Source organism: Podarcis muralis, chromosome 1, assembly GCF_964188315.1.
Source record: "Podarcis muralis chromosome 1, rPodMur119.hap1.1, whole genome shotgun sequence".
Classification (NCBI taxonomy): domain Eukaryota; kingdom Metazoa; phylum Chordata; class Lepidosauria; order Squamata; family Lacertidae; genus Podarcis; species Podarcis muralis.
In genome coordinates, this window is record NC_135655.1 from 131,914,727 (window position 1) to 131,929,968 (window position 15,242).

At 46.8% G+C, this 15,242-nt stretch overlaps 1 protein-coding gene across 6 annotated transcripts in view; it reads left to right on the top strand.

Annotated features, from left to right (window-relative positions):
* The window catches only part of MLPH (melanophilin), a 79,074-nt gene that overhangs the window by 54,258 nt on the left and 9,574 nt on the right, over positions 1-15,242 (top strand). For 5 of the 6 annotated variants that reach the window (XM_077918713.1, XM_077918715.1, XM_077918723.1 and 2 more), the window contains 3 exons: positions 11,641-11,796; positions 12,332-12,424; positions 14,201-14,293. In XM_077918713.1, coding sequence (XP_077774839.1) covers positions 11,641-11,796; positions 12,332-12,424; positions 14,201-14,293 — 342 coding nt within the window. The remainder of the gene's footprint in view (positions 1-11,640; positions 11,797-12,331; positions 12,425-14,200; positions 14,294-15,242) is intronic. The other variant, XM_077918717.1, reaches the window with a different exon arrangement.

Below are 15,242 nucleotides of genomic sequence, written 5' to 3' on the forward strand. Positions count from 1 at the left end.
TAAAAGCTGGAATCCTAACAATACTTACTGTGAGCGAAGCCCCATTTGAAACCTGCAGGACTGACTTTTGAAGAGAGACTGGCTGTTTACAAAATGGTTCATGCAGATCCTCACTCCATGCATGTTACATATATTGTGTTTCAAGCAAACCGTTAAACTTAATGTCAGCCTGTTATTCTCATGCATTTGCATGCTCAAGGGTTCTCCAACTTCCCATGACTACATATGAGTAAAACAACTAAGAATCTAATCTTAAACACATCTAATAAATCTATCAAACTCTGTAGGACTTCCTTCTGAGTAAATGTGCTCTATAAATTTTCAGCTTTGCCAGATCCATTAGCCTAGGCAGGAATGTTATTCTTCTTAAACTGAAAAGCCTTTGCCAAACAAATGGTTTTTGCCATTGCTAAAACACTGCTCTAAGCCGTTACTATCTCCATGCAGTGATTAATGAGGCATTTCCGTCTCTGATTCCAAGAGTCTATGGGCCCGTATTGATAGTTTTGGCCAATATGTGTCTGGTTGTAACACATGAAGGACAAGGAAAGATTCAAGTGTGATTTTAAAATGGAGGAGTGTGTGCCTGGCATCTTTGTGAGCACTTTTCCTTTTGAGGGGCTGCATTAACACAAAATGCAAAAAAGTTGCATTCCTTTGGGTTCCTAATGGCTTCTTTGTCAATCCTGCCCTGTTTGATTGTTTCCGAGTCTCATTCTGCCCCCCTGAATGAACAGTCATAGCACTGATCTTGAGCCAGGCTCTCTATATCACTCTGTGAAAGGCGACTTTCATCTTCATCTAAGAGCAGGAGCTTTTTTCTCACGAGATCTTTCATGTTGTTCATCAGCAGCTTGTGGGGTTGAGCTAAAAGATTTTCAAAAATGTAGATACTCAGAAGAGAAAATGGTGAGATGCTAGTGAGAGGGGTAATTAGTAGATATTTGAGATAGGTTAGTGCCTCCTACAAACACACAAACATCCAATTCAGAAATTGCTCAGATGAACAGAAGTAATTTTTCTTCATATCTGAATTTAAATTAAAATTACTGTTTTGAACTTCTGAAATATCCCTCATTATCCCCCCTCCCAGGCACACATTGCTGCATTTCAAAGACACAGCAGTATTTCGTACCACCTGGAGCAGGAGTTGAGCTGACCTGGGCATCCACTTCCAAAGTCTCTGCCCAGGTCTAGCATTGCCAACAAGCCCAGATCAAATCTGGCCAGAAAAAAGACTCTGGGGTATGGAAATCTGATCCAGATGAATCCCCAGGAGCCATAATTCCAAACCTGCCAGCAGATCCCAATATATTCTGTAATGTGGCAGTGACTCTGTTCAATATTAATTCAAGATAAAAAATCGCAAGGTACAACCCACCCCGAATTTGCACATCTTTAATTGGAATCATAGAATCCCCTCCAGAAGATGGCGGACGCAGTTCCTAGAGCGCCCCTTCTTAAACATGCCAAGGTGGGTGCAGCATTCATGCTCTGCTTCCTTGGCAGTGTTCAGGATGATGCTGAAGTCTGTACCAGGCAGTTTCGTCTTGCTAGAGGGCCCAGCAGCATCATGTTGAGATCTCTGGAGATTCTTGCAGAGAGATGAGCAGGATAGCATACAAAATAAATTCTGAAAAATCTTCAGCTTGTAAGGCTTTCTTAATTTATTTATACATCTTCTACTAGCTTACTTACATTGCATGTTTTGTTTCGTTGCACTTTCACAAATGAAAGTGAAAAGACAACGTTTTTGCAATATTGAATGACAAATGCAAGCAGTGACTTTGCTGGCAGTCATTAAATACCCAGCAGCAATTAACCTGCTGTTTACAATTTCTCGGCCATTGTAATACCAGGTACAGATTTCACTGAGTTTCACATGTATATAGCCATTGTTATACATGATCATTCGTCTCCTACAGAGACCCTGCACACTGCAGTAACAAGCTGGACTTCAAGATCTGGATCAGTGTTCCATTGCATTCATTTCAGACTTTATTACCATCAAAGGCATCTTTTTTTGAATGTGCAGCAGCCACAATCCTGAAATCCGCATGCCGTGTGAAGCATTGTCATTCAAAGCTGGGTTTCATTGAGATGGCTCTAAAGACGGACCACTCTAGCCTTTTTATATTCGTCCAGACTTACGAAGTGGAAATATTGCAAAGCTGCTTAGGAAACGTTAGTCAAGCAAAGTACATAAAAAACAGTTGTACAAATAAGAAATGTGCTCACGAATCACTGTTGACAAACTTCAAATGAATACATACAAACTTCATAGGCAAACGCCACATCAATACACTGTTGAACGCATCAGATCTAAAAAATATGATTACACCACCAATTAAAAGTCCTAATATTCAGTGTTGCCTACACTAATTTTAATTGCTTTCTGTGCATACATTAGTTGTTCAGCAGTCATATATCAAATTAGCACTCATCATGTAGCGCAGACATGCCTGCTGAGATGCTGTTTCTCGTTTTGCCCTTGGTCCCAACCCTGAGGTTGACCTCCGAAATGGGGGCAGGTCGATGTAGTTTCTGCCCACTAATTGCCATGCACAAGCATCAGCAGGGCTGTTCCCTGGGAAATCCTCATCTCCCAACTTGGCCTTTCTCCAGCCATCCCACAGATATTTAGCTTTAGGTAGCATGTTTAGTATTCCGGGCATCAGCCCTAGTTATTTAGCAAGTTTGGTCAGCCTCTTGCCAGCCCCCTCCCCTGCCCCCCGTTCATGCTGCCCCTCCATTCTCAAGAAGGAAGTCTTTAGAGATGATGCAGACCTAGGATTGCCATATTTCAAAAAGTGAAAATCTGGACACAAAACTTGTTGAGCTTTTTTGGAATATCTCAAAGGAGAAAAAGTTTTTGAGCTATTTTAAAGAAAACTGACACGGGTGGCGCTGTGGGTTAAAGCCTCAGCGCCTAGGACTTGCCGATCGAAAGGTTGGCGGTTCGAATCCCCGCGGCGGGGTGCGCTCCCGTTGTTCGGTCCCAGCGCCTGCCAACCTAGCAGTTCGAAAGCACCCCTGGGTGCAAGTAGATAAATAGGGACCGCTTACTAGTGGGAAGGTAAACGGCGTTCCGTGTGCTGCGCTGGCTCGCCAGATGCAGCTTGTCACGCTGGCCACGTGACCCGGAAGTGTCTGCGGACAGCACTGGCCCCCGGCCTATAGAGTGAGATGGGCGCACAACCCTAGAGTCTGTCAAGACTGGCCCGTATGGGCAGGGGTACCTTTACCTTTACCTTTTTAAAGAAAACTGACCTAAATAATCTACACTTCCCAGACATATCAGCTATTTCTGCCTGGACACAGCCAAATTCTGGCTATGTCCAGGAGGTCCTGGATGTATGGCAGCCCTGTGCAGACCTAAATTAGGGAGGCTTTGGGCCAATGTAATCATGCACAATTGAGGTTGCACATCCTTTGTACAGGTCCATGTGATAATGCACATACAGTGGTACCTCGCAAGACGAATGCCTCGCAAGACAAAAAACTCGCAAGACGAAAGGGTTTTTGGTTTTTTGAGCTGCTTCGCAAGACGATTTTCCCTATGGGCTTGCTTTGCAAGACGGAAACATCTTGCAAGTTTGTTTCCTTTTTCTTAACACCGTTAATACAGTTGCGACTTGACTTCGAGGAGCAACTCATAGAACGCGGTGTGGTAGCCTTTTTTGAGGTTTTTGAAGACTTTGGTGATTTTTGAAGCATTTCCAAAACTTTTCCGAAACTGTGCTTCGCAAGACAAAAAAAATCGCAAGACGAAAAAACTCACGGAACGAATTAATTTCGTCTTGTGAAGCACCACTGTACAATCCTGACAACATTTGGGCTTGGGACTAGGACCGCCAGTCCCATAATCCTCTGCAGAGAGGGGCACACAGAGTCAAGTTTTCTGTTAGTGGATACTTGGACTGGTAACCCCAGTCCCATTCCTGTCAGGAAATTTCCCACAGTGGCCTACATGCTAATGGGTGGGGGAAATGTAGGCGAAGGGTTTGCTTTCAGAGCCCCATCATTTCCACTGCACACAGGGTGCCTGCAGGCCTTCACCCCCATCACTCAGCCCTGAACCCTCTGCAGCCCCACTCGAAGGAGGGCAAATGCCCACGCCTGCCGTGCTAGGCAATGTACGGGTGCACGGCCAGCCCAGCTCTCTCTTTGGCAACCCCCCTCTCTGTGAGAGAGTCACCCCTTCATAACAGTTACAGTCTGATCTTCTCTTGGGAGCACTCCAGGACAAGCAGAAAGCTTATGGATACATCTGGACTATGTTCGGTGTGTGGCTGATCTGTGTGATGTTTCAATTTCAAAAGTACACAATTAAGGAGAAATGTCCAATGTACGGTATCTATATTGTTTTGCTGCCCTGGCAGTGAAAACTGCATTATGCACAATGACAAGGACCCCTGGGCAGTAGTAACGCATCATCCAGCTTCATCCTTAAGCACTGCCATATATCTCTATTCATCTGACTGTGCTTGATGAGCTCTGTGATCTAGTCATTTTGCTGAACTGATATGCTTGGTGGCTGCATTGTTTATAATCTGCCAGATTAAAAAGTGGCAACTCTACTTTCTGGTGTTCCTGTTGGTGTCTGCCCAAGTTGGTGAGGTTGGGGAGGAAAGGGGCTTGAAAGGAAAGGGACTGATAAAATAGGCTTCACTTGGGGAAGCACTGTCCGCCACGAGCCATGCAGCTGGGCAAGAGCCACTGGGCATGTCTGCCACTCCAGGTGCCTTCCCTGCAAGAAGAGCTGTCTCTCAGTGGCAGAGCACAAGCTTCGCAGGCAGAAGGTCCTGAGTTCCATCTTCAGTATCTCCAAGTCAGGCAAAATCATGTTTTACTGCCTGATGCAAAATGGAAATGTGCTGCCCCTCGCTCCATCATTCCCATGCCCTGTTGCTGAAGTCAGCAAGGACTGGGGTATTCTGGCACAAGGCATTCTGGCATCAGGACACGTGGGTGGGGTCCTGCCTCCTGCACTTCCACTGCCTGAGGCAGGTGCTTCACCTCCCCTCATGGGCGGGCTGGCTCTGCTCCAGCTCAGCTAAGACTAGGAAGAGCCCTGCTGCAGCTGGTTGGTGCAGTCAGTGTTGAGGTAGATAGAGCAATGGGCTGACACAGGGCAGTTCCTTGTGTTCCTTTCTTCTGAGAGAGCAGCACCCCGTGACAGCTCTGCCATCCACCTTTGGGGAAACAGGGCAGCCTGTTCTATTTCGCTACCTGAGGTGAAATGAGAAGGTGCCACTATTGCTGCTTCATTTCCTGGAGTCACACAGCTGGCAGTGGCTGTTCCCCGAAGCTGTCATCACTCAATGCTGGTAGCAGCAGGAGCGGGGGGTGGGGAACACGTGTGGAGTGGCACCCCCAAGGGATTCCACCACCCCAGGTGGCTGCTTCCGTCTGCCTCATGGGCCAGCCAGCCCTGGAAACATGAGCCTTATTAGATAGGCAGAGTCTCATGGGCTAATGACCTGTGGAACTCAAGATGGCTACAAAAACATTGTTTAATGAGAGAGACCATATTTTACCTGGGGGTGGGGTGGGGTGGGGACAGCACAGTGGAGACCTCCAGCGAGTAAGTAATCCTTCACAATGCTAGTTGCAATTCAGAAGTGACATTCTGAACATGAATATGATGGTGGCTTCAGTATTGAATTCAAGGCAGCAGAGATGACTACCTTGCCCTGGGCTTCCTAAATCTGAAATCATCTTAATTTGAATATTTTTTGACTGGGGGTGGGGTGCTCATATTCCTCAATTCTAAACTCAGTCAGCATGAAACTTGCAGTGCAATCACTGAAATGTCCATTTAATATGCAGATGGTGATGATGGTGCATGTAGAAAGTCAAGATTTGAATGCTGAATATGTATTTCAAATGTGTGAATTCACATGGTATACATCCTATTTCCCCACCCCTCTGCAGTCCTCTATCTCCATAATGATCTGGTTTCCTCTCAGCCCACCTGGCATTGTCCTGAGCAGAAAAGAGAAGTTGCCCCTCATAAAAATTCTTCCCATTGGGCACAGATGCTCCCCAGCATGAAGAGGTTCTCGTGTCTCTAATGGGAGCTCTTCACTTGCATACTGAGGTGCTGCCTTTGTCACAGCTGCCTTGAGTGAAGCATTATCCCAATCAAAGCATTACGTGGACAGTTCCTCTTGCAGCTAAGAGCCCTGCGGGGACAATGAGGACCCTTTAATTAAAGATCGACATACGTTCCCGCTCCTTGCCTGTCTGCTCTTGCCTCTCATTCCCCCATTTCCACTGCACAGCACAGGGGTTAAAATGCCTCTCTTTGGCTGAGCATAGAGGTTGCAGAGGTCACTGGCTAAGGCTTTGTGTGGCATCACAGCCCAAGCGCTTAAGAGCCATTAACGCCCAAGAAAGAGCCCTGCATGACTCATTGAAGGGATAAAGGCATCAGGAAGAGGGCTCTGTTCTTGGATCTTGAGAAAGAGGTAGGAGGAGTTGCCTCTAACCTATCAAGGACTTGAAAGAAACCTATGAATCGGATAAATGAAATAAGGCTGTTGAGTCTGTGCACAAATAATGGACACGAGTTTTGTCTTTCACCTTATCAATATGTAAATGGGGATTATAAACTAGGAAAGGATCACATGAAGGTGCCACGAGTTATAGCCATACCAATTTACTGGCCACTAATATCTGCTGAAACTGGTGGCAATATGAAGAGGTTTGTGGGGGAAATTCTTATCCATAGAGTAATGCAAGCAGAAAAGGTGGCTGTCTAGTGTAGTGCCATATTTTGCACCCCCAATTTCAATCTCATCTCAGCCAGGAATTTTCTGTGTGACCAGCACCAGACCTACCATTGGGCAGAGTGAAGGGGCCTCTTGTGTGGCAGATACTGAGGGGAGAGGAGCGTTCAGAGTTCCCCCAGCCACTCTTCCTGCCGGGTCCCCTGCTAAGCTAGCCTTCAGGTGCAGTGGAAGATGCCTGGCCCATCACCAGTCCCGGAATAAGATTCAGCTTCTGGCCTGGTCAACTTCTGAGGCCCCGCATGGGCGAGTGAGGCAGCTGCTGTTAACCAGAAGGCTGGTGTTCTGAGTCCATGCAGGGACAGGGTTCCTGCATTGCAGTGGGTTGGACTAGATGACCCTACAGTTCTATGGTTCTCTAAATGATTTACAGTAATGTAATCAGGATGATGCTGATGAGTGCAAAATGTAAAGCTGCACATGCTCACAAGCCGTGCCACCTGGGCTGCCCTGGGCCCTCTAGGAGCAAAATGGCTTGGCTCCCCTAAGAGACTCAACATGCAGAAGAGCTCTGGAAGCAACTTCTGATGGGTTGCTTCAGTGTCCTTGCGAAGGGCGAGCCCTGCTAAATCCACCCGAAACCACACAGTGGCTGTCAGTCACAAAGATATGCCACCTCACTCTCCTGACCCTCACCCTGAACGGTGACATTTTCCTTCCATAGGGAGCTTGTAATGAATGTCTAAGTTGGCCTGGCGGGGACATAAGAAGAGCCACACTTTCAAAGCTCATCATGTTCTGAAGCTTCAGAGGTAGCCTGAAGGGTCACTTCAGATAAGACTGCTTTCATAGAATCATAGAATCTTAGAGTTGGAAGGGATCCTTGGGATCAACTAGCCCAACCCCTGCAATGCAGGAATCTCAGCCAAAGCATCCCTGACCATCCAACCCCTGCTTAAAAGCCTCTAAGGAAGGAGGGTCCACAAGCTCCCACTGTCTGCTGTTGAACGGCTCTTACTGCGCTACTTTGACGAAGGTCCAAATACTTCCAAAGCAGCCTGCTTTGGGCTCAGAGGCTGGGCTTCTTCTGAAGCCTCTGCTGCCTCTAGCATTTGTGTTCGTTCACAGATAGGAAAGCTGAGCATAAGTGGAGGCAAGTGGAGGCACTCTCTCAGCAGGCATCAGGTCCCCAGGGAGCTCCTTGTGCAGCACAGCTCCTCACACTCTCCCTTCTGCACTTTCCAGCAGCTCCATCAAGAAACTCAGCAATCTTTCACTTTCTTTCTGTCTCTGCCCTTTCAAAATCCCAGGCTGCTGTTTTTCACATACACAACCTGCTCAGACCCCACTCCTGCAGATGAATTTCCCAGTCTGAGATCTTCTAGGATTGCTAATAAACACTAAGAAGTTTGCCAGCTCCCTGACTGCTCATTCACCATGATCAAGCCAGCCAAGTCTTGCAAAAAGCAAAAGGCTACATTTAGGGCTGTGGTGCACATTATGTGAAAATGGGTGCTTGGCTACTGGATTGTTTTTTTCTTTCAAAACAACAGCTTCAGGGAGATGGGTTTGACACACACACCATGGTCACACCAAAAATCACCAGTCTTGTAGCTACAATTTAACCAATGTCGTCTTCCTTGTCAAAGCTTAAGGGCAGGGGGTCATTGGGACCAAGCTGCAGAGAACAGTATTAAATGCCTCCCTCCCAGCTGTTGTGTTAAAAAGAAAACACACATACAATCCTCCCCACCACAAACACACAAATCCTACTGAGTTAAAAGCAAAAAGGCCAAAGTGTTGCTGCTTCTTTGGCGAGCCCTAAGATTGTCTTCCATGAACACGGTCTTAACAGTTTGTCCGTAAGTGACTGTGGAGGCCAATTCTGGATCCATACGTCCTTCCACAACGGGGGCATAGGTTTCCGTGTGGGAGTTGATCACGGTGAGGGTTTGCCAAGTGTGCCTTCCTCTCTTTCGTCCTGAGTTTGAGTGTCTTCAAAGTCCATGACTGTTCTCCAATTGGAGCGCTCGCAGGCCAGTGTTTCCCAGCTTAATTGTGTTTTATGACCGCTAGGTGGATACCCCGCTGGGTGTGGTAATCCAGTCATGGTAAAAGGGAGGCGGACTATGTTTAGGGCACCTTTTCGGGGTGAGCAGAGTGGATCCTAAAAAGGGCTGCTCAGTCATGGATACAGCTGCCGAACTGCTCAACTACCTTGTTCCTTGAGTCAGAGCAACTGAATCTGTATCCACCACCCATGTGTTGGTTCATGACTAGGGGCTTCCAGATTTCACAGTCCTCCCATTACCATTTGCCGATTACCGTGGGACTTTTTGGGGTTTGGGTTTGGGATGGGTTTTTAGAAGACGCCTGTGCGTTAATTTGTTTTGTGTGTGTAGATCAGTGCACACTGACCAACGCACAGTCTTTGCAGTAAGGCTCTATTCCGATGGCCTGAGTAAATCACGACGACCGGTAGTTTCTTATCTGCAGATAGGCTGCGGCCTTCATCCGCCTTCATAGCCATTGTAACATACCGCTTGTTATCATCTGCCTGCTCTGCCATTGAGGACTTCTTGGATCATTCTTTGTCTAGCTCCTCCCCTTTGAGCTTACTGCCTTGGGTGACCCTGCTGGGAGTACAAGACTCCCGATGGCTTCACTCACAAGGGTTATACCACGACAAGGTGATGATCCAGCGAGTGAGAGGCCAAAGTGCACCTGTTTGCTGGCCCATAAGGTATTGGAAACCATGTACAGTCGTACCTTGGTTCTTGAATGCCTTGGTACTCGGACATTTTGGCTCCCGAACGCCACAAACCTGGAAGTGGGTGTTCCAGTTTGCGAGCGTTTTTCAGAAGCCAAACGTTCAACATGGCTTCTGATTGAGTGCAGGAAACTCCTGCAGCCAATTGGAAGCCATGTATTGGTTTTTGAACCATTTTGGGAGTCAAATGGTCTCCTGGAACAGATTAAATTCGAGAACCAAGGTACGACTATATATGAAACTATCTTCCATAGGATATTTGTGAGAAGCAGAAGCAAAGGACCTTCATGTCATTAGCAGGGCTCACTGGTCAGGCACAGCTAATCCAGGGCTTTGGTGGGTTATAAAGTACACCATTCATTCATTCATTCATTCATTTTTATTATGATCAATAGACCAGAACCAGCAATAAATTTGAGCTGCAAGCAGTAAGGATATTGACTTGAAACTGAGGGGGAAAGAAAGAAAGACAACTTAAATCTTAAGCAATAAGTAGATAGCAACAAATAAATCCCATGGAATAAATAAATAGATACGGTAGATAAAAAGCTATAAGGACATGTAAATAGAATATTATGGGGTGTAATAAAATACAGCATTTAAAATAGTTGGCATGAAGGCACACACACACACACACCCAGTCACACTGCCATCTCGCTAAGAAGAAAACCTTCAAACCATCCACTGTTTTATCACCCTCTCTGCCAATGCTAAAGACTTTGCAACTACCAAAAAGAGAGAAAACCTTATATAGTAAATTGTTGGTCTGCCCGGTAAGGGACCCATCAGGTGACTAAGCAGGTGTCTGAAATGCCAGAGCAGAAGTTGCAAAGCAAACAGGGGTCTATGTGGCACAGTTGCCACCTTCTGTGGCTGCCCAGGCACCGGCTGCCCCTCTGCTTGGAGGCTCAGTGTCATTGCCATGGCCCAGAGACACTGATAAACCTCCCTATTATTCAGTTCAGTTCCCTTCTCCAGTTGTCTGAGCTGGTGACCGTGTCTTGTAACCATGAATTTAATGGATTAACACTGCCTTACGTGAAATGACTCTTTATTTTGTCTCGCCGGAATTTGCTCCTAATCAAATTAATTAGATGATCCTAACGCTGTGGGTAGGGGACGTGGGTGGCGCTGTGGGTAAAAGCCTCAGCGCCTAGGACTTGCCGATCGAAAGGTCGGCGGTTCGAATCCCCGTGGCGGGGTGCGCTCCCGTTGTTCGGTCCCAGCGCCTGCCAACCTAGCAGTTCGAAAGCACCCTTAAGTGCAAGTAGACAAATAGGGACCGCTTACTAGCGGGAAGGTAAACGGCGTTCCGTGTGCTGCGCTGGCTCGCCAGGTGCAGCTTTGTCACGCTGGCCACGTGACCTGGAAAGTGTCTGTGGACAGCGCTGGCCCCCGGCCTATAGAGTGAGATGGGCGCACAACCCCAGAGTCTGTCAAGACTGGCCCGTACGGGCAGGGGTACCTTTACCTTTACCTTAACGCTGTGGGTTAAACCACAGAGCCTAGGACTTGCTGATCAGAAGGTTGGCGGTTCGAATCCCCGTGACAGGGTGAGCTCCGGTTGCTTAGTCCCTGCTCCTGCCAACCTAGCAGTTCGAAAGCACGTAAAAGTGCAAGTAGATAACTAGGTACCAGTCCGGCAGGAAGATAAACGGCGTTTCTGTGTGCTGCTCTGGTTCACCAGAAGCGGCTTAGTCATGCTGGCCACATGACCTGGAAGCTGTACGCTGGCTCCCTCGGCCAATAAAGTGAGATGAGCACCGCAACCCCAGAGTCATTTGCGACTGGACTTAACGGTCAGGGGTCCCTTTACCTTTACCTTTTTAAGTTCCAATATGAGAGGAAGAAAATAATTTGTCTGTCCACTTTTTCCACATTCTGCCTACTTTGATAAACCTCTATCTTCTCCCTCCCCTAGTCATCTTCTTTTTCTAACCCCAAAGCCCCAAATTCTTAAGCCCTTTGCCACAAGGAAGATATGTTGACCCCTTGATCATTTGGGCTTCACTGTTTCCAGCTCTGTTATAGCCTTGCCTAGATAGGGCTTACGGGAGTGTAGACATTACTCCAAATGTGGGAGATAATATTTTAAAAATCTGTATCTGGAAGGTGACTTAATATTGTTGGCTCCAGGTGTTTGTTTCTGCGGGGAAAGCATCTGGGCTAGAGAAGAGGCCAAGAGACCGAGGCCATGGCGCCTATCACAGCACAACCACCGACTCGGAGCTCTCCGAACTTGAAGACAAAGTGGCCTTTGCAGTGGCGCAAGTGCAGCACACAGAGAGCGAGGTAATCCTTGGTTTTGGGAAGTCAAAAACAAAAGCAGAAAATTAATCATTATTATTTGTAAATATAGATCACCCTCCTTCCTGAAGGAGCTCAGAGTTGCGTACAACATTTAAAAAAACCTGATAAAACATCTGCAATTCAGTGAGAAGTTACAATATATGAAGCAATATACCCCAAAATGTTGCCAGTCAGCCTACTTTTGTTGTAGTGTGTCTCCAAGTGTTGATAAGTTCTTAGCCCAAATCAGACTTAACTAGTCCCTTTGGCACTTGAAACACCCTTACGGGATGATTCAAGAGGATACAGGGGTGGTGGAAAAGTAATAATTTGTTCTAATGAAAATGTAGTCTCTTCCTGTCATGTCTTACCACTGCTGCTAGCACATGACCTCCATGTTACTGCTATGGAATCAGATTGAAACCCATAAAACGCATTGAATGAAGCACACTTTTGAGAATGTCTGGTGTTTTACGTCCTGCTTACCTGGACCATAACTACCTTCACTGGGAAATGACATGGGCTCTTTGCTCTCAAGGTATCCGATATAGAATCTCGAATAGCTGCTCTCAGTGCTGCTGGCCTGACTGTTAAACCAGTGGAAAAGTCTAAGAAGAAATCAAGCACCCAGGTGAGTAGACCAGAGTTTTGCAAAGAATGGGAATACTTATTCATGAACTCTGGAAGGAGACCTTTTGGTAAATGTAGTTCAGTTTAAAACAGGTTGGAGACCATTAGTATTGCAGTAATAAATAAAATTCAGCTGCAGTAATGAAATGGTACACTAGCGTTTCCCCATGGCTAAATGTGGAAGTGGCCAGGGACTGCGCTTAGAGTCATGGAAGGCTTTCCATGAAGAAGACACTTTGCCTGTGGACAACACTTTGTTCCTTTCTAGGGTTGTGATTCTAAGAATACTTCCTGGCAGTAGGTCCGATTACACCTGGTGGGGTTTCAGAGTAGGCACGTTCAGTATTATGCTTCATACCTGAGTTCTTAATCATTTCATTTATATAGCTCTTTATAGGGCAACATAAGCAAAAAATGGGTCCCTGCCCTGAGGAGTTCACACTTCAGCTTTAGTGAGGTTTGGGAAGGAAGGCAAGAGCAGAGAATGGAGAGGCATATGCCATGACGTGGACTTAGGCTTTGTTTCCGCTGGGGATAAGGACCAAGGAGTTAAGTCAAGGATATCATAGTTAAGATGCATTTTGCATTAGTGCTTGCATTGGTCTGAGAGATGTTCTGGGAGGAAGCTATAGACATAAGAGGCAGCAAAAGAGAATGGGTGGAGAAAGCAGGTTTGTGGACAAAAGTAAAAGCAATTGCTATGAAGTAAACTTTTAACAAATATTAACAATACTAATAATACTAATACGTACTACTGTTTGGTGGTTACAGCTCTTATCCACAGCACTGTGAATATTACCGTATTTTGCGCCCCATAGGACGCACTGGCCCATAAGGCGCACCTAGTTTTTTTTTGGGGGGGGGAATAAAGGGGAAAAAATTATTTCCCCCCCCCCCCAGGCCCGAGCTTCCCCCGACCCCAGCCCCCAGAACAGGCTGCTCTGCGCAAGCCGTGGGAGCCCTCCCGCGGCTTGCACAGAGCTACCCAAAGTCCTGATGCGACTGCTCAGCGCGCCGGGGATTCAGGATAAGAGGCAGCGCTACGCAAGCCGGGGGAGGGCTCCTGTGGCTTGCGCAGAGTTTCCTGAAGCCTGGAGAGCGAGAGGGGTCGGTGCGCACCACCCCCTCTTGCTCTCCAGGCTTCAGCGAAAGCCTGCATTCGCCCCATAGGACGCACACACATTTCCCCTTCCTTTTTGGAGGGGGAAAAGTGCGTCCTATAGGGCGAAAAATACGGTATGTAGGAATCAAGATTTGCCTAAGTTTAATCACCAAAGGACGTAAGCCAAAGGCCCACGTAGTCCAGCCTCATGTTCTCACAGTGACCATGGGAAGCCTGCAAGACGGACACCAGCACAACAGCCCCTCTCCCTGCTTGCAATCCCTGAATTCAAAGGCAGGCTGCCTCTGACACTGGAGACAGAGCAGAGCCACCATGGCCTGTAGCCCCTTGGCTACAAGAGTAGCCCCAGACTCTGCATGCAAGCGCCACACACCAGGGCATACTCTTGGAACAGTCTCACTCACTCCTTTTGTGACATTATATAGATGTCTCATTTTAGTTTGCCTTTGCACATAGCAGGTGGAGGTGCACAAGCCAGGAGCTAGGTACTCTCTGAACAGGACACCAGCCAGGGGCTGGGGCTGAGGGAGCAGAAAGGGGAGGGGTGAGCCATCTTGACATAACCCGCCAGTTTCTAGTTGAGGTGTGCTTGTTGGTCTCTTTTTTGCTCTACAGCAAAGCAGAGCAATATGTTTCATTTCTTCCATCCCCAAGGTGTTTATCCTTCAGCCTCCCAGGAACTCTTATAGTTCTCTAGAAGATCAGAGTCCAGACACTCCTGTTGCAGCATCAGCCGGTGACTTCAAAGTGAGTGCACGTGCCTTACGGAGAGGCAAGCAAGACCAGAATCCGTTAGCAATTTTCTGGCCAAGAGATAAAACTGTGTTAGGGGCCACCATGGGGATTAAACAATGCAAACTGAATAAAACTGAAAAAGAGACAAAACGGGATTATGCTCGGAACAGAACATTGGCATGCGGCTTTGAACCTCTCTCTGTTTGTGTTTTTGTAGGGTGGGTAAAAAGGAGCCAGGACAGCCCTCAGATCATAAGTGCCTTCGAATTTTCGAATTTTTTTAGAAAGGGTGTAGATTTAATTTTTAAAATATTTTTTTAGAATTTTTTTTTATAAAAAAAACCACATCTTGCCTAAAATATCACAACAGATGTTTGCTGGAATGGATATGCAAGGGGCCATATTAAGAGCATCCCATCCATCCCCAACATCCTTTACATAAATATGAAACAGGATAAAAATATGGAACCAAGATAAAAGGATAACTACACAATATGTAGGACTGCCGAATGCAGGGCTGGACCCTTTCTCCTTGAAGTGCATTATATATAAGGGTGTTCATGCTTATGCATGTGGGGGGGTGTTTGTGTAACACCCCCCCCATGAAAGAATAGCTGGGCATTCCTACATTTTAAACAGTCTAAAGGGCAGGTTGTTTGCTGTCTCCAAACATAAATACACAGGAAAGGCAGAACACAAGCTAAGAGCAACCAAGATAAACTGAAGCCTACCACTCGAAGTATACCCGAGGAACCTCAAAGCAGAAACCTGCCCTTTCCTTAACTATGGAATGCGAGTCCCAAGGTCTTAGCAGTACTTCTGTTGGTCTCTTGACACCCAACATTATAAAACTGCAAACAGGACTAGGCTGAACGTAGTTGGGACCCACCATCCCATAGAGATGAGGGGGTGGGGAGGAGAGAAGAATAGGTTGCTTAACATTCCTAACATCTCTAACTGT